Source organism: Artemia sp. Qi Xiang Cuo, chromosome 2, assembly GCF_049724085.1.
Source record: "Artemia sp. Qi Xiang Cuo chromosome 2, ASM4972408v1, whole genome shotgun sequence".
Lineage (NCBI taxonomy): Eukaryota > Metazoa > Arthropoda > Branchiopoda > Anostraca > Artemiidae > Artemia > Artemia sp. Qi Xiang Cuo.
The window spans coordinates 62,737,259-62,763,830 of record NC_142795.1 but is presented as its reverse complement, the minus strand read 5'-3'; the positions used below and the strand labels follow the sequence as shown (position 1 = coordinate 62,763,830).

General features: G+C 33.4%; 1 protein-coding gene across 1 annotated transcript in view; it reads left to right on the top strand.

Moving 5' to 3' along the window:
* Positions 1-26,572, top strand: part of Gyc88E (Guanylyl cyclase at 88E) — a 446,210-nt gene that overhangs the window by 329,913 nt on the left and 89,725 nt on the right. The window contains exon 5 of the mRNA XM_089102419.1: positions 16,099-16,222. Coding sequence (XP_088958545.1) covers positions 16,099-16,222 — 124 coding nt within the window. The remainder of the gene's footprint in view (positions 1-16,098; positions 16,223-26,572) is intronic.

The window sequence follows — 26,572 nt, the reverse complement described above, 5'->3', positions numbered from 1 at the left end:
AGTGGACATGTATGGAACATTTTTTCATGTGTTGACACTCTCACCACCAAAATGGAACTGAGCTACGATCAACAAATTGAGTGGGATGAGAGAGAGAGAGAGAGAGAGAGAGAGAGAGAGAGAAAGAGAGAGGAATAAATCCTCCTTGAACAATATCTTTTTCGTGAAAAAATCATAGTCTTAAATTTCTAAGCTAGTGTGTGAAGAAAATCCACTATATCATTTTGTCTTGTCGTGATTAATATGTCAATAAATTGTGCAAATGCCTTTGGACGACGCCGCAAAAGCTTCATGCAATAGTCTAATAGCAGAGAATCAGTTATCATTATATCAACAAGCATTCCCTGAGATAATATCCTCCTTTGAACAGATAACTCCAGAAAATCCTCATCTAGAATCAAACATTTTTCCATAGACAATAGATTCCCTATGATTTTTTCCTTTTCAAATCTATCCATTTTTTAGAGTCCTAACACTCTCACAACCAACTTTAGACTAACCATGATTCTTTTTTCTACTTTAAAAATATACGCTAACCTACTATAGAAAAAATATCTTCGATTTAGAAATAATTTTATTGAATATAATTACAACAATAATAATCACTGATTCAATTTATTCTCCTCAATATATTTCACTAGTCTATGTAACGCAGCTTGAAGTCTATTTATATGCACAATGTTCAGTTTTGCTGCAAAGCATAATTGCTCTTCCAATTTAAATATGCTCAATGATATCACATATCTTGCGTACATATCGTCCCATTCAAGGCTTAGTTTACATCCACGTGTAATTTCCACTACCACGTTTGGTACTCTCGCCCTTGTATCATTGCTTGTACCTGCTCCACCATCAAGCTCCAATAGTGTAAACGTACCGCTCATTTTCTTTGCTAATATCGTCTCAAATAATAATAATAAACTCTTCTCTCTCTGAATTCAAATCTCTTACTAATATGAACCACATTGACAATCACTCCTTACATTTGAATCCGATTACTACACTAATCAAGTTATCGTATATGGAGTATCGTTAGTAGGAACATCTCTGATTGGCCCAGAAAATAGGTGTTGCCTCAGAAACCCGTCTGGTAAGGCATGTACCGTCTGTATCAATAGATGAATGACCGTGGTAAGCCATGCACCCGTGAAACTGCACACATATTCTTGTGTAACTCCTTGTATATCTCGGACCTTATGCATGGATATATGGAATACCGTTAGTTGAAACATCTCTGATTGGCCCAGAAAATGGGTGTTGCCTCAGAAACCCGTCTGGTAAGGCATGTACCGTCTGTATCAATAGATGAATGACCGTGGTAAGGCATATTACGAGTAGGGTAAGAGTTACCATTTTTTTTGCCCCAATAGCGATCTCCATGTTATTTGCTTGCCCCTATAGGAATTCCACATTCCATGGCACCTTTCCATGCTATGATTACCAGTCCGGTTATTTGGCAGTGTATAATGTGGTCAAGCATGTTTTGAGAGTTTGGTCGTAATAATATAATGTGGTCAAACAGGTTTTTTTCTGTTTTTGTTGTCAATTGCACAATGAATGTACGTCATGAGTTCACGTGTACATTCTTAAAAAAAACTGGTAAGATATAAAGTAGCCAAACATGTTTCGGGAGCACGCACAAAATTATGTAACTCAACCATAGTGGTTTTTCGAGGCAACATCCGTTATTTATGAGCCAGTCAGAGAGCGGAGGTTACTCCATATACGATAACTTGATTTGTGGTTGAGATTTGAATAAAAGGACTGATTTTCATTACAATTCATATTAGTAAGAGAATTGAATTCAAGGAGAATAGTTTATTCGAGAGGATATTGGTGGAGATAAAATGAGTGGTGCATTTACATTATTGGAGATTAATGATGGAGCCGACAGCAGCAGCAACGATATACGAGTACCCAATGTGGCTGTGGAAATAACCACTGGCTGTAGACTATGCCTTGAATGGGACACTATGTATGCTAGATACGTGATATCATTAAGCAAGTTTAAGCAGGAGGAGCAACTATGTTTTGCTGGAAAAGTGAATATTCTCCATATAAATAAACTTCGGATAGAATTAGATGTCCTATCGAAATATATTGATGAGAACAAAATGCATCAGTGAATACTATTATTGTAATTATGTTCAATAAAATTGTTTCTAAATCAAAGGTATTTTGCTTTCTATAGTAGACTAGCGTATATTTTTAGAGTACAAAAAACAATTCTGGTTAGTCTGTAGTTGGTTGTGAGAGAGTTAGGACTCTAAAATATGGATAGATTTGAGAAAAAGCGAATCATGGGGACTCTAGTGCTTATGGAAAAACGTTTGATTCTAGATGACGATTTTCATATATATATAAACAGTTCTATTAAGAGCTATTGCTATGGAAATGGCTCATTTTTGAATCGAAACTATGCTTTTCTGACTGAAGATACACATTTGAATCAGAAAAAGTGAAAATGTACAAAGCTGAAACAGAGAAGTGTGTTTTGACCGTATTTTCTATAATTTCGTCTGAAAAATAGGAGTTCACGCTTAAAAAGTTCTATTAAGAGCTATTTTTATGGAAATGGTTCATTTTTGAACCAAAACTACGCTTTTCTGACTGGAGATATACATTATAATCAGAGAAATATGTTTTGATAGTATTTTCTATAGACTCGTTGGAAAAAATTGGAGTTCATACTTAAAAAGTTCTATCAAGAGCTATTGCTATGGAAATGGTTCATTTTTGAACCAAAACTACGCTTTTCTGACCGAAGATGTACATTATAATCAGAGAAGTGTGCTTTGATAGTATTTTCTATATTTTCGTCTGAAAAATAGGAGTTAACACTTAGAAAGTTCTATGAAGAGCTATTTCTATGGAAATGTTTCATTTTTGAACCAAAACTACGCTTTTCTGATTGAAGATGTACATTATAATCAGAGAAGTGTGTGTTGATAGTGTTTTCTATAGTCTGGTTTGAAAACATTGGAGTTCATACATAAACAATCTATTAAGAGCTATTGCTATGGAAATGGATCATTTTTGAATCAAAACTACGCTTTTCTGACTCAAGATACACATTTGAATCAGAAAATGTGAAAATGTACACAACTGAAACAGAGAAGTGTGTTTTGACTGTATTTTCTATAATTTCTTCTGAAAAATAGGAGTTCACACTTAAAAAGTTCTATTAAGAGCTATTTTTATGGAAATGGTTCATTTTTGAACCAAAACTACGCTTTTCTGACTGAAGATATACATTATAATCTGAGAAGTGTGTTTTGATAGTATTTTCTATAGTCTCGTTGGAAAAAATTGGAGTTCTTACTTAAACAATTCTATTAAGAGCTATTGCTATTGAAATGGATCATTTTCGAATTAAAACTGCTTTTCTGACTGAATATACACCTTTGAATCAGAAAATGTGAAAATGTAACCAACTGAAACAGAAAAGTGTGTTTTGACTGTATTTTCTATAATTTCGTCTGAAAAATAGAAGTTCATACTTAAAAAGTTTCAATAAGAGCTATTTTTATGAAAATGACTCATTTCGATCTAAAACCACGCTTTTCTGACTGAAGATCCAAGAAATGGGTTTTTGATCAAATTTTCTATAATTTCGACTGAAAAAATAGGAGTTCACACTTAAAAAGTTCTATTAAGAGCTATGAATTGCTTTCGAAAACCCAAATGAATTAGTTGAAAATAAAGAATGATTTCTTTCGAAATTATTTTTTTCGAATTGCTTTCGAAAACCCAAATGAATTAGTTGAAAATAAAAAATGAATTCTGTCGTGAAATGCAAGAGTTGGAATATTTCAGTAGTGACTTGTTGTGCTTTACCTTGTCACAGTTGCATTCTCTTGATTTTTCGAAGTTCATTTTGAATTTCTGTCGTGAAATGCAAGAGTTGGAATATTTCAGTAGTTTTTTGTTTTGCTTTGCCTTGTCAAAGTTACATTCTGTTGATTTTCATAGTTCATTTTGAATTTCGTTCATTGAAATGCAAGAGTTGGAATATTTCAGTAGTGTTTTGTTGTGCATTACCTTGTCACAGTTACATTCTGTTGATTTTCATAGTTCATTTTGAATTTCTTTCATTGAAATGCAAGAGTTGGAATATTTCAATAGTGTTTTGTTGTGCTTTACCTTGTCACAGTTACATTCTCTTGATTTTTCGAAGTTCATTTTGAAATTCTGTCGTGAAATGGAAGAGTTGGAATATTTCAGTAGTGTTTTGTTGTGCTTTACCTTGTCACAGTTACATTCTGTTGAATTTCATAGTTCATTTTGAATTTCTTTCATGGAAATGCAAGAGTTGGAATATTTCAGTAGTGTTTTGTTGTGCTTTACCTTGTCACAGTTACATTATGTTGATTTTCATATTTTATTTTTAATTTCTTTCATTGAAATGCAAGAGTTGGAATATTTCAGTTGTGTTTTGTTGTGCTTTACCTTGTCACAGTTACATTCTCTTAATTTTTCAAAGTTCATTTTGAATTTCTTTCGTGAAATGCAAGAATTGGAATATTTCAGTAGTGTCTTGTCGTGGTTTACCTTGTCACAGCTACATTCTCATGATTTTTCAACGTTCATTTTGAATTTTTGTCGTGAAATGCAAGAGTTGGAATATTTCAATAGTGACTTGTTGTGCTTTACCTTGTCACAGTTACATTCTCTTGATTTTTCGAAGTTTATTTTGAATTTCTGTCGTGGAATGCAAGAGTTGGAATATTTCAGTAGTGTTTTGTTGTGCTTTACCTTGTCACAGTTACATTCTGTTGATTTTCATAGTTCATTTTGAATTTCTTTCATTGAAATGCAAGAGTTGGAATATTTTAGTAGTGTTTTGTTGTGCTTTACCTTGTCACAGTTACATTCTCTTAATTCTTCAAAGTTCATTTTGAATTTCTTTCGTGAAATGCAAGAATTGGAATATTTCAGTAGTGTCTTGTCGTGGTTTACCTTGTCACAGCTACATTCTGATGATTTTTCAAAGTTCATTTTGGATTTCTTTCGTTGAAATGAAAGAGTTGGAATATTTCAGTAGTGAATTGTTGTGATTTACCTTGTCACAGTTACATTTTCTTGCTTTTTCGAAGTTCATTTTGAATTTCTGTCGTGAAATGCAAGAGTTGGAATATTTCAGTAGTGTTTTGTTGTGCTTTACTTTGTCACAGTTACATTCTGTTGATTTTCATAGTTCATTTTGAATTTCTTTCATTGAAATGCAAGAGTTATAATATTTCAGTAGTGTTTTGTTGTGCTTTACCTTGTCACAGTTACATTCTCTTAATTTTTCAAAGTTCATTTTGAATTTCTTTCGTGAAATGCAAGAATTGGAATATTTCAGTAGTGTCTTGTCGTGGTTTACCTTGTCACAGCTACATTCTGATGATTTTTCAAAGTTCATTTTGGATTTCTTTCGTTGAAATGAAAGAGTTGGAATATTTCAGTAGTGACTTGTTGTGCTTTACCTTGTCACAGTTACATTTTCTTGATTTTTTGAAGTTCATTTTGAATTTCTGTCGTGAAATGCAAGAGTTGGAATAATTCAGTAGTGTTTTGTTGTGCTTTACTTTGTCACAGTTACATTCTGTTGATTTTCATAGTTCATTTTGAATTTCTTTCATTGAAATGCAAGAGTTATAATATTTCAGTAGTGTTTTGTTGTGCTTTACCTTGTCACAGTTACATTCTCTTAATTTTTCAAAGTTCATTTTGAATTTCTTATGTGAAATGCAAGAATTGGAATATTTCAGTAGTGTCTTGTCGTTGTTTACTTTGTCACAGCTACATTCTCATGATTTTTCAAAGTTCATTTTGAATTTCTGTCGTGAAATGCAAGAGTTGGAATATTTCAGTAGTGACTTGCTGTGCTTTACCTTGTCACAGTTACATTCTCTTGATTTTTCGAAGTTCATTTTGAATTTCTGTCGTGAAATGGAAGAGTTAGAATATTTCAGTAGTGTTTTGTTGTGCTTTACCTTGTCACAGTTACATTCTGTTGATTTTCATAGTTCATTTTGAATTTTTTTCATTGAAATGCCAGAGTTGGAATATTTCAGTAGTGTTTTGTTATGCTTTACCTTGTCACAGTTACATTCTCTTAATTTTTGAAAGTTCATTTTGAATTTCTTTCGTGAAATGCAAGAATTGGAATATCGTTTCTTCAACTGAAAGTAAGGAGCAACATCAAAACTTAAAAACAGACAGAAAATAGAGGCTGTTAAAAGCATATTGAGCCTGTTCATGAGACACCAGTTAAAATTGTGTATGATTCAAAATGGAATAATGAATATTCTACTGATTACGAACTAAGAGAAGACAATAACTCCATTATCAAGAGAGAACATGGTGAACTATTTTATGGAACAGATTCAAAATTTCCAAAGTTAATCATTGATATTAATAATGTATCATTATATATTTTTGTACTAATATTCTACATAGTATTATTTCATTAAAAATATTACATTGTTATATGTTCATTATTTTTTAGAGTAAGCTAGCATATCAAGCGTCTACAATTTCCATTAAAACCTCAGAGATGTAAGAAAAGGAATTTGCGTACATCTATTGTCAGACACACAATTTCCGTAAAATCTGAGCTATTAAGGGTTTTTGACCGAAAACTCTGGTTTTTTGCAAGAAAATTATGGAAAATACAATTTTCTGGTTCAAATGTGAAATTTAAGTCAATTTTTGGATTGAAAAATAAAACTATTTCCTTAAAATCTGAGCTAATAAGGGTTTTTTGACCGTAAAGTCTAGTTTCTTGTAAGAAAATTATGAAAAATACAATTCTCTAGTTCAAATGTGAAACTTAAGTCGAGTTTTGGATACTCATAATGATGAGGACTGATGGCTCTAATGCAATATTTTTTTTCATAAAACAAACTATTTTTTTTTAACTTCAAAATTATTAAACTTTATTTATTTTTTATATTTTTCTTTTTTAAATATATTAAAATTAAAAAAAATATTTATTGAATACACCTCATGGATAAACAATACGGAAATTATAAAAAAAAATGTAATTTCCAGACTTCATTTGCATGCAAGAGATACCGAGAGTTCTATGACTCCTCCCCGCAATGAATTCTAAGGGTTTTATGACTCCTCCCCAAAATGAATTCAGATGCTTTTAGGAGTCATCCCCCTTAGCAATAACTCCATTCGACCTTGAGCGAAGGTATAAAAGTTTGATGATGTATTTCTCTTCTTAAAAAGTACATTAGTACCTTCCAAGATGATAGGACTCTATGACACAGAATTTATCGGTTTGAAAAAATCATCTTGTGGTGTTATATTTGAATGTGCATTTTTATTATTGTCAATGGAACTTGAAGAAATTGACTGTTATCATTGGATAGTGAACTACAACATGTATGAGTATGATAAAAGCTTGTGGAGTACTACATAACATCGTATAAACAGACTGGGATTCTACGATAGAGTGATTACACCACTTAATAACAGTGGTCAGGAACTGAGAAATGTCCAGGAGGAAGTCAGTGAAATTTGCAGCTTTTTCGGGGTTGAAGCACTCTATGTAAAGGGTAATGTACCTACAGATAAAGTTTTAATTCAAAAGTCTGACCCTAGGATTCCACTTTTCAATCTAGAAGAATTTAAGTGTCCTAAATTTGAAGGGGTTTATCATCGTCCTGAAGACGAGGTCAGGTTCTTCGTGCACTGGATACCTAAGGTCATACCTGATCGTGATAAATGCATTAGACATGGTAAAAACTATTCCATATCATGGGACTGGATGTTTAAGAGTGAATGTGTGTATGACTATGTGTCATAATATAATTTTGTATTAATATTCTACATAGCATTATTTCATTAAAAATATATTATGCATTACATTGTTATATTTTCATTATTTTTAGAGTAAGCTGGCATATCAACAGTTTAGAATGTATATTAAAACATCGGAGATTTGAGAAAAGGAATTTGCATACATCTATTGTCAGAAACATGAGGTAACATTGACAAAATCTAGGTAGTTCACTATCCAATGATAACAGTCAATTTCTTCAAGTTCCATTGACAATAATAAAAATGCACATTCAAATATAACACCACAAGATGATTTTTTCAAACCGATAAATTCTGTGTCATAGAGTCCTATCATCTTGGAAGGTATTAATGTACCTGTTCAGAAGAGAAATACATCATCAAACTTTTATACCTTCGCTCAAGGTCGAATGGAGTTATGGCTAAGGGGGATGAGTCCTAAAAGCATCTGAATTCATTTTGGGGAGGAGTCATAAAACCCTTAGAATTCATTGCGGGGAGGAGTCATAGAACTCTCGGTATCTCTTGCGTGCAAATGAAGTCTTGAAATTACATTTTTTTTATAATTTCTATATTGTGTATCCAAGAGGTGAATTCAAGAAAGATATTTTGTTATTTTAAGATATGTACAAAAGAAAAAGATAAAAAATAAATAAAGTTTAATAATTTCGAAGTTTAAAAAAAAATGGTTTGTTTTATGAAAAAAAAATATTGAATTAGAAACATCGGTCCTCATTATTATGAGTATCCTAAACTAGACTTATGTTTCACATGTGAACTATAGAATTGTATTTTCCATAATTTTCTTAAAAGAAACTAGAGTTTACGGTCAAAAAACCCTTATTAGCTCAGATTTTAAGGAAATAGTTTTATTTTTCAATCCAAAAATTAACTTAAATTTCACATTTGAACCAGAAAATTGTATTTTCCATAATTTTCTTGCAAAAAACCAGAGTTTTCGGTCAAAAACCCTTAATAGCTCAGATTTTACGGAAATAGTGTGTCTGACAATAGATGTACGCAAATTCCTTTTCTTACATCTCTGATGTTTTAATGGACATTCTAAACGCTTGATATAGTAGCTTACTCTAAAAAATAATGAACACATAACAATTTAATATTTTTAATGAAATAATGCTATGTAGAATATTAATACAAAAATATATTATGATACATTACGGTATTAATGTCAATGATTAACTTTGGAAATTTTGAATCTGTTCCATAAAATAGTTCACCATGTTCTCTCTTGATAATGGAGTTATTGTCTTCTCTTAGTTCGTAATCAGTAGAATAATCATTATTCCATTTTGAATCATACACAATTTTTACTGGCGTCTCATGAACAGGCTCAATATGCTTTTAACAGCCTCTATTTTCTGTCCGTTTTTAAGTTTTGATGTTGCTCCTTACTTTCAGTTGAAGAAACGATATTCCAATTCTTGCATTTCACGAAAGAAATTCAAAATGAACTTTGAAAAATTAAGAGAATGTAACTGTGACAAGGTAAAGCACAACAAAACACTACGGAAATATTCCAACTCTTGCATTTCAATGAAAGAAATTCAAAATGAACTGTGAAAATCAACAAAATGTAACTGTGACAAGGTAAAGCACAACAAAACACTACTGAAATATTTCAACTCTTGCATTTCACGACAGAAATTCATAATGAACTTCGAAAAATCAAGAGAATGTAACTGTGACAAGGTAAAGCACAGCAAGTCACTACTGAAATATTCCAACTCTTGCATTTCACGACAGAAATTCAAAATGAACTTTGAAAAATCCTGAAGTTGTATCTGTGAAAAGGTAAACCAAGACAACACACTACTTAAATATTACAATTATTTAATTTAACGAAATAAATTCAAAATGAACTTTTAAAAATAAAGAGACTGCATCTATGACAAGGTAAAGCACAACAAAACACTACTGAAATATTCCAACTCTTGCATTTCAATGAAAGAAATTCAAAATGAACTCTGAAAATCAACAGAATGTAACTGTGACAAGGTAAAGCACAACAAAACACTACTGAAATATTCCAACTCTTGCATTTGACTACAGAAATTCAAAATGAACTTCGAAAAATCAAGAGAATGTAACTGTGACAAGGTAAAGTACAACAAGTCACTACTGAAATATTCCAACTCTTGCATTTCACGACAGAAATTCAAAATGAACTTTAAAAAATCATGATAATGTAGCTGTGACAAGGTAAACCACGACAAGAAACTACTGAAATATTCCAATTCTTGCATTTCACGAAAGAAATTCAAAATGAACTTTGAAAAATTAAGAAAATGTAACTGTGACAAGGTAAAACACAACAAGACACTACTGAAATATTCCAACTCTTGCATTTCAATGAAAGAAATTCAAAATGAACTATGAAAATCAACAGAATGTAACTGTGACAAGGTAATGGACAACAGAACAGTACTGAAATATTCCGACTCTTGCATTTCACGACAGAAATTCAAAATAAACTTCGAAAAATCAAGAGAATGTAACTGTGACAAGGTAAAGTACAACAAGTCACTACTGAAATATTCCAACTCTTGCATTTCACGACAGAAATTCAAAAAGAACTTTGAAAAATCATGAGAATGTAGCTGTGACAAGGTAAACCACGACAAGACACTACTGAAATATTCCAATTCTTGCATTTAAATAAATAAATTAAAAATGAAATTTGAAAAATTAAGAGAATTTAACTGTGACAAGGTAAATCACAACAAAACACTACTGAAATATTCCAACTCTTGCATTTCAATGAGAGAAATTCAAAATGAACTATGAAAATCAACAGAATGTAACTGTGACAAGGTAAAGCACAACAAAACACTACTGAAATATTTCAACTCTTGCATTTCACGACAGAAATTCAAAATGAAATTCGAAAAATTAAGAGAATGTAACTGTGACAAGGTAAAGCACAACAAACACTACTGAAATACTCCAGCTCATGCGGTTCAATGAAGGAAATTAAAAATGAACTATGAAAATTAACAGAGTGTAACTGTGACAAGATAAAGCACAACAACACACTACTGAAATATTCCAACTCTTGCAGTTCAATTAAATAAATTCAAAATGAACTATGAAAATCAACAGACTGTAACTGTGACAAGGTAAAGCACAACAAAACACTAATGAAATATTCCAACTCTTGCATTTCAAGAAAGAAATTCAAAATGGACATCGAAAAATCATGAGAATGTAACTGTGACAAGGTAAGGAATAACAAGTCACTACTAAAGTATTCCAACTCTTGCATTTCACGACAGAAATCATTTCTTGTTAAAACTTTACTTTCAAGTAATTCATTTGGGTTTTCGAAAGCAATTCATGGCTCTTAATAGAACTTTTTAAGTGTGAATTCCTATTTCGTCAGTCGAAATTATAGAAAATTTGATCAAAAACCCATTTCTTGGATCTTCAGTCAGAAAAGCGTGGTTTTGGATCGAAATGAGTCATTTTCATAAAAATAGCTCTTAATAAAACTTTTTAAGTATGAAATCCATTTTATGCAGCAAAATTAAAGAAAATACGATCAAGATACATTTGCCTGATTCAATTGTGTATTTTCAGTCAGAAAAGCATAGTTTTGGTTCCAAAATGAGTCATTTTCCACAAAAAAAAACTCTTAATGGATCTTCTTACGTGTGAACTCCAATTTTTTCCCAAAAAAATTATAAGAAAATATGATCAAAACACATTTCTCTGATTATAATGTATATCTTCAGTCAGAAAAGCGTAGTTTTGGTTCAAAAATGAACCATTTCCATGAAAATAGCTCTTAATAGAACTTTTTAAGTGTGAACTCCTATTTTTCAGACGAAATTATAGAAAATACAGTCGAAACAGACTTCTCTGTTTCAGTTGTGTACATTTTCACATTTTCTGATTCAAATGTGTATCTTCAGTCAGAAAAGCATAGCTTCGATTCAAAAATAAGCCATTTCCATAGCAATTCTCTTAATAGAATTGTTTAAGTATGAACTCCAATGTTTTTCAACGAGACTATAGAAAATACTATCAAAACACATTTTTCTGATTATCAGAAATACTACACTTCAGTCAGAAAAGCGTAGTTTTGGTTCAAAAATGAACCATTTCCATAAAAATAGCTCTTAATAGATCTCTTTAAGTGTGAACTCCTATTTTTCAGACGAAAATATAGAAAATACTATCAAAACACATTTCTCTGAATATAATGTATATCTTCAGTCAGAAAAGCGTGGTTTTGGTTCAAAAATGAACCATTTCCATAGCAATAGCTCTTAATACAATTGTTTAAGTATGAACTCCAATTTTTTCCAATGAGACTATAGAAAATACTATCAAAACACATTTATCTGATTATGATACTGATATCCAGCCAGTAATGCATATTTTTGGTTAAAAAATCACCCCTTTCCATAAGAATATCTCTTGATACAATTTTTTATCCTTTAACTTATATTTTTCAGACGTATATATATAGACTACGTTAAAACAACACATCTCTGGGCATGCGGTGCATACGTTTACTTTTTATCAGTCAATTATCTATATTCAATCAGAAAAGCGTAATTTTGATTAAAAATTGAGCCATTTCCATAGCAATAGCTCTTAATAGAACTGTTTATATATATGAAAATCGTCATCTAGAATCAAACGTTTTTCCATAAGCACTAGATTCCCCATGATTCGCTCTTTCTCAAATCTATCCATATTTTAGAGTCCTAACTCTCTCACAACCAACTACAGACTAACCAGAATTGTTTTTTGTACTCTAAAAATATATGCTAGTCTACTATAGAAAGAAAAATACCTTTGATTTAGAAACAATTTTATTGAACATAATTACAATAATAGTATTCATTGATGCATTTTGTTCTCATCAATATATTTCGATAAGACATCTAATGCTAACCGAAGTTTATTTATATGGAGAAAATTCACTTTTCCAGCAAAACATAGCTGCTCCACCTGCTTAAATTTGCATAATGATATCACTCATCTAGCATACACGCTGTCCCATTCAAGGCATAGTCTACAGCCAGCGGTTATTTCGACAGCCCACATTGGGTACTCGTATATCGTTGCTGCTACTGTCGGCTCCATCATTAATCTCCAATAATGTAAATGCACGACTCATTTTATCTCCACCAATATCCTATCGAATAAACTATTCTGCTTGAATTCAATTCTCTTACTAATATGAATTGTAATGACAATCAGTCCTTTTATTCAAATCCCAACCACAAATCAAGTTATCGTATATGGAGTAACCTCCGCTCTCTGATTGGCTCATAAATAACGGATGTTACCTCGAAAAACCACTATGGTTGAGTTACATAATTTCGTGCGTGCCCCCGAAACATGTTTGACTACTTTATATCTTACCAGTTTTTTTTAAGAATGTGCATATGATCTCATGACGTGCATTCATTGCGGAATTGACAACAAAAACAGAAAAAAACCTGTCTGACCAAGTCATTGTATTACTACCCAACTCTAAAAACAGGCTTGACCACATTATACACTGCCAAATAACCGGACTGGTAATCATAGCATGGAAAGGTGCCATGGAATGTGAAATTCCTATAGGGGCAAGCAAATAACATGGAGATTGCTATTGGGGCAAGCAAAATGGTACCTCTTACCCTACTATTACGCATGTTAGTTCTGGATATATAAATACCTGTCCGTGGTAAGGCGTATTTGTTCCGCTGTTCGTCCTGCGTCAATAGGATCATTACTACTACTTGTATATTAGCTAGGCCTAAATATGGAGGGAAGATACTAAAACTTCGGAAAACGTCTATTTGTCTTGGAATAGGCTAGAACTTTCTTTGGGGCCAGAATCAAGATGGACGGGAGATGAACACACTATAAAAGACTAGAGAGACTTGAAGGTACGTTAGATAGACCTAAATAGTGATGGATAATACTAAAAACGTCGGAAAACGTCTATTAGTCTTGAAATAGTCTAAAAGACGGTAGAGGATCATTCAATAGGACTAAATAAGGATGGATGACAACAAAAACATATACATAGGTCTATTGGTTTTGAAATAGGCTAAAAGATTCTAGAAGAATGTCGAATGTGACTAAATAAGGCCGGAAAACATTAAAACACTGGGAAAGATCTTATCGTCTCGGAATAGACTAGAACAATTCTTAGGGAAGTGAATGGAGCTCCAATGAGTTAAAGGGCAGGTAGATGAAAGAGAGAAACATGGAATAGAACAACTCGTAATTAAGACAGGGAAGGATTCTAAGGAGCCCCAAGCAGGGTAAAAAGCTGTGAAAGGACGAACAACGTGAAAAGAGGGCCAAGAGGACAGGGAAAAGGCTAGAACAACTCTTAAGACAGAGAATAGAAATTTCACTAGTGAAGAGAGGGCCAGAAATTCATGCCCTCATAAAAAAACACGAAACACCAAAACAAATATTTCAAAGCAACATATATAGACTATATCAAACAAATATATATTCAAACAAGCCAAAGCAACATATCAAACCAACAGCAACATACCAAAGCAACATAGCAACATAGCCAAAGCGACATACCAAAGCAACATAGTTTCAAAAACAGCCACCTTCGGAGATCTAAGAAAGCCCCATGAAGTTAAAACATATGACACAGCAAACCATAATATCAAAAAAGACAACTTCGGTATTCTAAGAAACATACCAGAGAAACCAAGAATCAGCAAACTTCACATATCAAACCATAAATTTTGATCAATAAACCTTCGAAATAGACAAAGAAAGCACTAAGAAGTTAAAGTACGAAACACAGCAAACCATAATTAAAAAAAAAACACCTTTCAGATTCTAAGAAACATACCACAGAAACCATGAAATATTAAACTTAACACACCAGACCCTAAATTTCGATCAACACACCTTCGAAATAGAGGGAAAAAGCACCAATAAGTCTAAGCGTGAAATCTAGAAAAGCAATGAATTTGAACAAAGATACCTACAAAAGCCTAAGAGACCTAGCTCAGAAAGCCCAAAGTGGCAAACAAAACACATACAATCATAGCTGTCAGACAGGTCAAACCATCGAATACCAAACTAAGCATCTCAAATCATAATTTCCAGACAACACACACATACGAAAGGCTGAAAAACCTAGCTCCCGAAATAGCAAAGTAAACATCCCAAATCATAAATTTAGATCAACACATTTTCAGAATAGACATAGAAAGCACCAGTCAAAGCATTAAGCATAGCGAACCAATAATTTTGAATAAAGCTACAAATACATAAGTTAATCTTTGTAAATTAACCAAATTTTGTATGATAGGCTTTGTTAATTTTATTGGAATAATGGTTATAAGAAAAATGTAAAGTTTACCATTGTAGGAATCATATTTCTTTTATAATTTGGGAACTCTGAAAATCGGTTATTGGTTATCTTGGAAAATAGTTGAATTTGGGCAAATGACACGCCTTACTCTAGTAAGGAACACATAGAAAAATAGGCTATTAGAGAAAGAAGCTTACTATTCTATCCTTTTCACTATCCTTTTTAACGATGAAATTCTTCATCAGAGTCGCCAAAGTTTTTCTTAGAACAATGTTATATAAGGTGATTGTACATTGACGATTGTACAATGTGATTCCAAAATCATTCATCAAGGCATTTCAAATATAGCAAAGGAAAAGTAGATCAAATAAGCACTCTAACGTGGATATTTTATGCTTGAAGATTGTTCTTTCAGGCTAATAGAAGGATATATCCTTGATTAATGGCCGTGTCACACAATTTTCTTATCGGGAATCTAGCGATTGTTTGTGAGTGCAATTCTTAGTATTAGCCTTTGAACTTGAGATGGTAGCAGGCAGTAGCTTTCCCAAAAAGGTGCCCTAATTCATTATTAGGTTTCTACTATTGCAAATCTTACTATGCTATTGAATTTTTATTCTTGGAGAAATTATTGAGTTTTAAAAGGGACATAGCATAATGAGGTCGGCTTGGGGAATACTTGATTTTAATGCATAAATTATTGTCAAAACTTTTCAATTTTAATTGATAAGGGCATTTTTTTATTCCCCGTTCATTATTATACACCATTTAATTTCAGACGACATTTAGATGCTGAATTTTCTAATTTTCGTGTAGAAAAAAACTTTTCTACATGTCTTAAAACTAATTTTTCTTCCTTCTGTGACACTTGATTAGGCTTTATCCCGACTTATTGATTTATTGGGTGAAATAGAGTTGAAAAAGAGTAAAAAAGAGAATTAGGTAAACATTTATTATAAGTATTAGTATCTCCTTTTTTTTAGCTCATTGATGAAAATTGAGTATCTGGGAAACTCCTTACGTCTTGTATTACCTGATGCAAAAGGAAAGCTAATGGGTGATTATTTCTTGCTTCACAGACCTCTTGTCGAATTCAATTATGAAACGGTAAGTTAAGATCGTTAATTTGGTCTACATTGTTCTGAATTTATTTTATTGTAATAAAATTTTATTTTATTATATATATATATATATATATATATACATATGTATATATGTCCAACCCATCAAAAGTTACGCGTCTGAGAAAATTTGCCCAATTTTCAAAAAAGGTGGAAACACTTCTAAAAATTATAGAACCTTAATGAAAACCATACCATCAGATTCAGCGTATTAGTGAACCCTACTACAGAGGTTTCCAGCTCCTATCTGTAAAAATGTAGAATTTTGTATTTTTTGCCAGAAGAAAGATCACGGATGCGTGTTTTTTTTTCCCAGGGGTGATTGTATCGATCCAGTGGTCTTAGAATATCGTGGGAGGGCTCATTCGAACGGAGATTAAAAGTTCTAGTGTCTTTTTTAAGTGATAAAAAAATTGAGCGTAACTAGGCCCCCTCCCACGCTCTTTTTTCCCCAAAGTTATCCGATCAATATTTTAAGATAGCCATTTTGTTCAACATGGTCGAAAATATAATAAATATGTCTTTTATTATGACTTAATCCCCCAAAGTCCCCAGGGGGAGGGCTGAAAGTTATGAACTTTACCCAATGTTTTTTTCTGGTAGTCAGGGGGGGGGGGGGGGTGGGAGTTATGTGGGAAGATCTTTCAATTCAATTCAATTCAATTTTATTCGAATAAAAACATAACACAAACATCAATAACAATAAAGATCCTAGAAGATAACTTGTTTAGGACCAAAAGAAAAAAAATATTAAAGTAACACTGAAAAAAAAAATATAGAAGAATAAAACATGGCTAATTAGAGCAAATTTGTTAAAAATGGAAATATTAAATTATACTATCAAGTTTTGTTACATTTTTATACAACTTGCAGAAACTTGTGGCTAGTTCAACACTGGAGGGAATTTTGTTCCATTGAATAATAGATTTGTAAATGGGAGATTGCTGAGCAGCACTAGAAACGCATTTAGGAATTTTAAAGGCTCTATTGGATGAACGGAGACAGTGGGCATCCGAATTATTAATATTATAATAGGTTAGGAGTTGAGAGTAGTAAGGGCCCAATTACTTGAAAGGATACATGCACTTTCACAAGCCTGAGGCATGGATATGCGTGTAGTTTAACCGGTACATTGGTTTGTCAGGGTCGGTCACCTATTACTATCAACGGACTTTCAGTCCTACATTCACGGGTTTCTGTAAAGTGTTATGGGCATCATTGAAAAAATACCAGTTTAAAAAAAAAAGATAAAAAACATGTATTCGTGATCTTGCTTCTGGCAAAAAAAAACAAATTCCAATAAAAACTGGTCAAATGTGTTAATAAGCTGTAGGTTATAGCTCTCTGATAACTCATTCAGTACCGCATGTATTTTTAGCGGTATCAATGGTATTTCATTTGCGTAAAGCTATCTCGATTTGCCAAAACTTTTATCGTTTGCATAAAACTAACTCAATTTGCAAAAATGGTAATCCATTTGCGTAACTCTGTTCTGAATATCCTTAATGAGGATATAAATAATGTAGAATGACATTGTGACTTGACCTAGCTTTACCTCTCCGATGTGGTCTGTATAATACACAAGTAACGTTTGAAAAGCATTGTCAATTTAAAATAGGATCTTACGTTCCCTCCGTCCTCCCCCATTTCTGAGGGGCAGGGGATGGTAGGAGAGGGGGAGGGGGAGTCAATTTTGGAGATTTCTGATAACAAGTACCATTCATTGCGATCGTAGGTCTATGTTGGTTCGTTTTAAATGCTTCAGCTTATCTATTCATTTGTGTTAAATAAAAATCTTGAATCTGGAAAATGAAAAAATAAGTATTTAAACAAAATGTACGATGCTGCTATTAAAGAATAGTAGGCTACACTCAGAATTGTTTGCTTGAGGGTTCAGTTAAAGAGGTCTCACTTGTACGAGGGTTCAGATGCATGGGGGTTCACTTGCTTAGGGTTCAGTTACACGGGGATTCAGTTACAATGGAACCCACACAAAAACAATGGGGCACACACAAAAGCCAAATGAATGACATTGCGACTTGACCTAGCTTTACCTCTCCGATGTGGTCTGTATAATACACATCTGGGGAGGGGGGAATGGAGGTAGGTATTTAGTTTACAAAATGCTAGGAGGACTTGAGTTTTGTGGGTAGGGTGAAAAATGGTACTTATTCAATATCCTGGTAAACATTATACCTCATTCTTTTATTCTAACTTAACTTCTAGGAATAGGACTTCATTCCATCGGCTAAATCAGTTTATTCATCTATAACGGTGAACAAAAAGATTATTAATTCCCCATATTTTTCTGATCATGCACCCATTCCTCCTTCTCTCTTCTTCTTCTGATCATGCGCCCACTCCTCCTTCTCACTCGGGGTCAGTTGACGTCTCAGTATCCGGTAAAAAGCCATGTTATTTGCTTGTGTGTATAGGAAATCCCTTGTTATTTGCTTGCGTGTATAGGAATTCCCATGTTATTTGCTTGCGTGTATAGGAATTCCCATATTATTTGCTTGCATGTATAGGAATTCTCACGTTATTTGCTTGCGTGTATAGGAATTCCCATGCTTTTTGCTTGAGTGTATAGGAATTCCCTTGTTATTTGCTTGCATGTATAGGAATTCCCATGTTATTTGCTTGCGTGTATAGGAATTCCCATGTTATTTGCTTGCATGTATAGGAATTCCCAGGTTATTTGCTTGAATGTCTAGGAATTCCCTTGTTATTTGCTTGCGTTTATAGGAATTCCCCTGTTATTTGCTTGCGTGTATAGGAATTCCCATGTTATTTGCTTGCGTGTATAGGAAGTCCCATGTTATGTGCTTGCATGTATAGGAATTCCCATGTTATTTGCTTGCGTGTATAGGAATTCCCATGTTATTTGCTTGCGTGTATAGGAATTCCCATGTTATTTGCTTGCGTGTATAGGAATTCCCATGTTATTTGCTTGCGTGTTTAGGAATTCCCATGTTATTTGCTTGCTTGTATAGGAATTCCCACGTTATTTGCTTGCGTGTATAGGAATTCCCATGTTATTTGCTTGCATGTATAGGAATTCCCACGTTATTTGCTTGCGTGTATAGGAATTCCCATGTTATTTGCTTGCGTGTATAGGAAGCCCCATGTTATTGGCTTGCATGTATAGGAATTCCCATGTTATTTGCTTGCATGTATAGGAATTCCCATGTTATTTGCTTGCATGTATAGGAATTCCCTTCTTATTTGCTTGCATGTATAGGAATTCCTATGTTATTTGCTTGCGTTTATAGGAATTCCCCTGTTATTTGCTTGCGTTTATAGGAATTCCCATGTTATTTGCTTGCGTATATAGGAATTCCCATGTTATTTGCTTGCGTGTATAGGAATTCCCATGTTATTTGCTTGCGTGTTTAGGAATTCCTATGTTATTTGCTTGCATGTATAGGAATTCCCACGTTATTTGCTTGCGTGTATAGGAATTCCCATGTTATTTGCTTGCATGTATAAGAATTCCCACGTTATTTGCTTGCGCGTATAGGAATTTCCATGGTATTTGCTTGCGTGTATAGGAATTCCCTTGTTATTTGCTTTCATGTATAGGAATTCCCATGTTATTTGCTTGCGTGTATAGGAATTCCCATGTTATTTGCTTGCATTTATAGGAATTCCCAGGTTGTTTTCTTGGATGTATAGGAATTCACATGTTATTTGCTTGGTTTTTCTTTACTTGGTGCCCATTAAAAATAAAATTTTTGTGTTAAATAAGTAGTACTTGTATCTTATAAAAGAGCTTTACGGGGTTTGAGAGACTCTGTTGCCTGATTCCGTGTGGTTTTTCTTTACTTGATGTTAATTCAAAAAGCGAGGATTTCTGTTAAATAAATAAGTCTAATATTTGGTTCTTTTCAATTGAAAGCGAGCATTTCTGATAAATAAATAATTGTTCTACCATTTAAAATAGCTTTACGGGGTTTGAAGGACTCGGTAGTTTTATTCCGTGTTATTTTTTGTTTACATGGTGTTCGTTCAAAAAGCGAGGATTTCTGTTAAATAAATAATTCTTATAGTTTTTCCGTTCAATTGACAGCGAGGATTTCTATTAAATAAATAATTGTTATACCTTTTAAAATAGCTTTACGGGGTTTGATGGACTCTGTTGTTTTATTCGGTGTGATTTTTTCTTCCCATGGTTTAAGTGTTTTGGGGGGGATGGGTTGATTGCCAGAAGGATGTATTAGCGTAGTTATATTGAAGGGCGAGTTGCTAGTGAAAACCCCGTGTGGATGAGTTGAAATAAAAAATATTCACAAGAGATAGCTGAAAAGAGTTTTGGGGGGGTTTCATAATTTCTTGAATTAAATTTCTACATCGTGTATCTAAGTCATATAAACAATAAAGAGTTTGTTACTTACTTAGAATTTTGTCATAATTTATTCCATGTGATTTTTTCTTTACATGGTTTTCGTTCAAAAAAAAGCGAGGATTTCTGTTAAATAAATAATTCTTATATTTTTTCCGTTTAATTGAAAGCAAGGATTTCTGATAAATAAATAATTTTTATACCATTTAAAATAGCTTTACGGGGTTTGAGGGACTCTGGTGTTTTATTCCGTGTGATTTTTTCTTTACATGGTGTTCGTTCAAAAAGCAAGGATTTCTGTTAAATAAATAATTATTATATTTTTTCCGTTCAATTGAAAGCGAGGATTTATATTAAATAAATAATTGTTATACCTTTTAAAATAGCTTTACGGGGTTTGAGGGACTCTGTTGTTTTATTCCGTGTGATTTTTTCTTTACATGGTGTAAGTGTTTTGGGGGGGGGATGGGGTGATAGCCAGAAGGATGTATTAGCGTAGTTATAGTGGAGGGCGAGTTGCTAGCGAAAACCCCGTGCGGATGAGTTGAAATAAAAAAAATTAACAAGAAATGGCTGAAAACAGTTTTGGGGGGGTTTCATAATTTCTTGAATTAAATTTCTACATCGTGTATCTAAGTCATGTAAACAATAAAGAGTTTGTTACTTACTTAGAATTTTGTCATAGTTTATTCCATGTGATTTTTTCTTTACATGGTGTTCGTTCAAAAAAAAGCGAGGATTTCTGTTAAATAAATAATTCTTATATTTTTTCCGTTAAATTGAAAGAGAGGATTTCTTATAAATAAATAATTGTTATACCATTTAAAATAACTTTACGGGGTTTGAGGGACTCTGTTGTTTTATTCCGTGTGATTTTTTCTTTACATGGTGTTTGTTCAAAAAGCGAGGATTTCTGTTAAATAGATAATTCTTATATTTTTTCAGTTCAATTGAAAGCGAGGATTTCTGTTAAATAAATAATTGTTATACCTTTTAAAATAGCTTTACGGGGTTTGAGGGACTCTGTTGTTTTATTCCGTGTGATTTTTTCTTTACATGGTGTTCGTTCAAAAAGCGAGGATTTCTGTTAAATAAATAATTCTTACATTTTTTCCGTTCAATTAGCGAGGATTTCTGTTAAATAAATAATTGTTATACCTTTTAAAATAGCTTTATGGGGTTTGAGGGACTCTGTTGTTTTATTCCGTGTGATTTTTCTTTACATGGTGTTCGTTCAAAAAGCGAGGATTTCTGTTAAATAAATAATTCTTATACCTTTTAAAATAGCTTTACGGGGTTTGAGGGACTCTGTTGTTTTATTCCATGTGATTTTTTCTTTACATGGTGTTTGTTCAAAAGGCGAGGATTTCTGTTAAATAAATAATTATTATATTTTTTCCGTTCAATTGAAAGCGAGGATATCTGTTAAATAAATAATTGTTATACCTTTTAAAATACCTTTACGGGGTTTGAGGGGTTCTGTTGTTTTATTCCGTGTGATTTTTTCTTTACATGATGTTCGTTCAAACCCCGTAAAGCTATTTTAAATGGTATAACAATTATTTATTTAACAGAAATCCTCGCTTTTTTGAACGAACACCATGTAAAGAAAAAATCCCATGGAATAAATTATGACAAAATTCTAAGTAAGTAACAAACTCTTTATTGTTTACACGACTTAGATACACGATGTAGAAATTTAATTCAAGAAATTATGAAACCCCCCCAAAACTCTTTTCAGCTATCTCTTGTTAAATAGTTTTATTTCAACTCATCCGCATGGGGTTTTGGCTAGCACCTTGACCTCCGATATAACTCCGCTACTACCTCCGTCTTGCAATCACCCAATCCCCCCCAAACCACTTGAACCATGGGAAGAAAAAGTCACACCGAATAAAACAACGAAGTCCATCAAACCCCGTAAAGCTATTTTAAAAGGTATAAAAATTATTTATTTAATAGAAATTCTTGCTTTCAATTGAACGGAAAAAATATAAGAATTATTTATTTAACAGAAATCCTTGCTTTTTGAACGAACACCATGTAAAGAAAAAATCACAGGGAATAAAACAACAGAGTCCCTCAAACCCCGTAAAGCTATTTTAAATGGTATAACAATTATTTATTTATCAGAAATCCTTGCTTTCAATTAAACGGAAAAAATATAAGAATTATTTATTTAACAGAAATCCTCGCTTTTTTTTGAACGAAAACCATGTAAAGAAAAAATCACATGGAATAAATTATGACAAAATTCTAAGTAAGTAACAAACTCTTTATTGTTTACATGACTTAGATACATGATGTAGAAATTTAATTCAAGAAATTATGAAACCCCCCCAAAACTCTTTTCAGCCATCTCTTGTTAAAATTTTTTATTTCAACTCATCCACACGGGGTTTTCGCTAGCAACTCGCCCTCCACTATAACTACGCTACTACATCCTTCTGGCAATCAACCCATCTCCCCCAAAACACTTACACCATGTGAAGGAAAAATCACACGGAATAAAACAACAGAGTCCCTCAAGCCCCGTAAAGCTATTTTAAAAGGTATAACAATTATTTATTTAACAGAATTCCTCGCTGTCAATTGAACGGAAAAAATATAAGAATTATTTATTTAACAGATCAGAAATCCTCGCTTTCAATTGAACGGAAAAAAATATTAGAATTATTTATTTAACAGAAATCCTCGCTTTTTGAACGAACACCAAGTAAAGAAAAACCACACGGAATCAGGCAACAGAGTCTCTCAAACCCCGTAAAGCTCTTTTAAAAGATACAAGAACTACTTATTTAACACAAAAATTTAGTTTTTAATGGGCACCAAGTAAAGAAAAACCAAGCAAATAACATGGGAATTCCTATACACGCAGGCAAATAACATGGGAATTCCTATACATGCAAGCAAATAACATGGGAATTCCTATACACGCAAGCAAATAACATGAGAATTCCTATACACGCAAGCAAATAACAAGGGAATTCCTATACACGCAAGCAAATAACATGGGAAAACCTATACACGCAAGCAAATAACATGGGAATTCCTATACATGCAAGCTAATAACATGGGAATTCCTATACACGCAAGCAAATAACATGGGAATTCCTATACATGCAAGCAAATAACAAGGGAATTCCTATACACGCAAGCAAATATCATGGGAATTCCTATACACGCAAGCAAATAACGTGGGAATTCCTATACATGCAAGCAAATAACATGGGAATTCCTATACACGCAAGCAAATAACATGGGAATTCCTATACATGCAAGCAAATAACAAGGGAATTCCTATACACACAAGCAAATAACATGGCTTTTTACGGGATACTGAGACGTCAACTGACCCCGAGTGAGAAGGAGGAGTGGGCGCATGATCAGAACAAGAAGAGAGAAGGAGGAATGGGTGCATGATCAGAAAAATATGGGGAATTAATAATCTTTTTGTGCACCGTTATAGATGAATAAACTGATTTAGCCGATGGAATGAAGTCCTATTCCTAGAAGTTAAGTTAGAATAAAAGAATGAGGTATAATGTTTACCAGGATATTGAATAAGTACCATTTTTCACCCTACCCACAAAACTCAAGTCCTCCTAGCATTTTTTAAACTAAATACCTACATCCATTCTCCCTCCCCAGATGTGTATTATACAGACCACATCGGAGAAGTAAAGCTAGGTCAAGTCGCAATGTCATTCATTTGGCTTTTGTGTGTGCCCCGTTGTTTTTGTGTGGTTTCCATTGTAACTGAATCCCCGTGTAACTGAACCCTAAGCAAGTGAACCCCCATGCATCTGAACCCTCTTGCAAGTGAGACCTCTTTAACTGAACCCTCATGCAAACAATTCTGAGTGTAGCCTACTATTCTTTAATAGCAGCATCGTACATTTTGTTTAAATACTTATTTTTTCATTTTCCAGATTCAAGATTTTTATTTAACACAAATGAATAGATAAGCTGAAGTATTTAAAACGAGCCAACATAGACCTACGATCGCAATGAATGGTACTTGTTATCAGAAATCTCCAAAATTGACTCCCCCTCCCCCTCTCCTACCATCCCCTGCCCCTCAGAAATGGGGGAGGACGAAGGGAACGTAAGATCCTATTTTAAATTGACAATGCTTTTCAAACGTTACTTGTGTATTATACAGACCACATCGGAGAGGTAAAGCTATGTCAAGTCACAATGTCATTCTATATTATTTATATCCTCATTAAGGACATTCAGAGCAGAGTTATGCAAATGGAATACCATTTTTGCGAATTGAGTTAGTTTTATGTGAACGATAAAAGTTTTGGCAAATCGAGATAGCTTTACGCAAATGAAATACCATTGATACCGCTAAAAATACATGCGATACTGAACGAGTTATCAGATAGCTATAACTTACAGCTTATTAACACATTTGACCAGTTTTGATTGGAATTTGTATTTTTTTGCCAGAAGAAAGATCACGGATACATGTTTATTTATTTTTTTTTTTTAACTGGTATTTTTTCAATGATGCCCATAACACTTTACAGAAACCCGTGAATGTAGGACTGAAAGTCCGTTCATAGTAATAGGTGACCGACCCTGACAAACCAATGTACCGGTTAAACTACACGCATATCCATGCCTCAGGCTTGTGAAAGTGCATGTATCCTTTCAAGTAATTGGGCCCTTACTACTGTTGAAATGGAAGATTATTGTGGAAAGCAGAGTAAGCAAGCGATAAATTTAGTTTTTGTATGATTTGATCAAGTGGAGCTATGCCAAAATCGGAATACAAATCACGAGTTGGATATAGACGGGGAAGCCGAAAAACTGCTTTAATGGCGCGGTTTTGGGCAAATTTGAGTTTTTTAATGAAGGACCGTTTTGTATTTCCCCAAACTGATCCGCAATAAGAAAGGTAAGGAAAAATAAAGGAATAATAGAGGGTAACTAGGATGTCAGGAGGAAAAAATAGTTCACATGGTTAATCATAGCTACGTCTCTCAAAATTATTGCTGTGATGTAAGAAATATGATTAGAGAATAACAAGCATGAGTTAATAAATACACAAAGAAACTTGGCAACCTCTACTTGTGGGAGGTTGTCGGAGGAGTACCTGAGACCAAGAGCGGGTTGGATAACGTCTTTTTTGTAGGGGGTTCGGAATAACACTATTTGGCTTTTTTTGCTATTAATGGTCATGTTATTCGTAAGGCACCACGCCTGGACTCTGTTCAGAAGGACTTGGGCAGAGGTTATTGCCAATGGTAGATTGGTGCCAGTAATGAAGAAGTTGCTGTCATCAGCAAATAATACAGGGTACACTGAACGGCCCAGGTCTATAACAAGATCATTGATATACAGGAGAAATAAAATAGGGCCTAGAACGGAGCCTTGCGGGACACTCCTCCGAACAGGTAAGTGCTGAGAGGATACTCCACCCATGTCTCTCTCTGTACCTTTCCAGTTAGATAAGAATCAAACCAAGAGAGGGGAACACCATGAATACCGTAACTATTTAATTTACTTACTAAAATACTATGATCGACCATGTCAAAGGCCTTAGATAAATCCAAAACTAAGCCCAATACAGTTTTTTAAGGTCGAGTTGTGAGCGTATGAACTGTGTGGCGTCAATTAGAGCATGAGAAGTTGAAAATTTTGGCCAAAAGCCATATTGGTGAGGAGAAATCAATGATACGGAGTGCTGACTGTCAAACAGAAAGGGAGACAGACGTCTGAAGATGATTCTCTCAAGCACTTTGGATATAACAGGAAGAATTGAGATTGGATGATAATTACCTATCTCAGTTGGATTGCCCTTTTTAAGAACTGGAATAACAATGGCTGACTTTAGTAAATCAGGGAAAACTCCGTGGGTTAAAGATATGTTGGCAATATGCTTGATGGGCGCGTAGACAAAAGGAGATATGGTCTTCAGGAGCTAATTACTTAATCCAAGACAGTCAGGAGTAAAACTATTAGGGAGAGAACCAATGATTT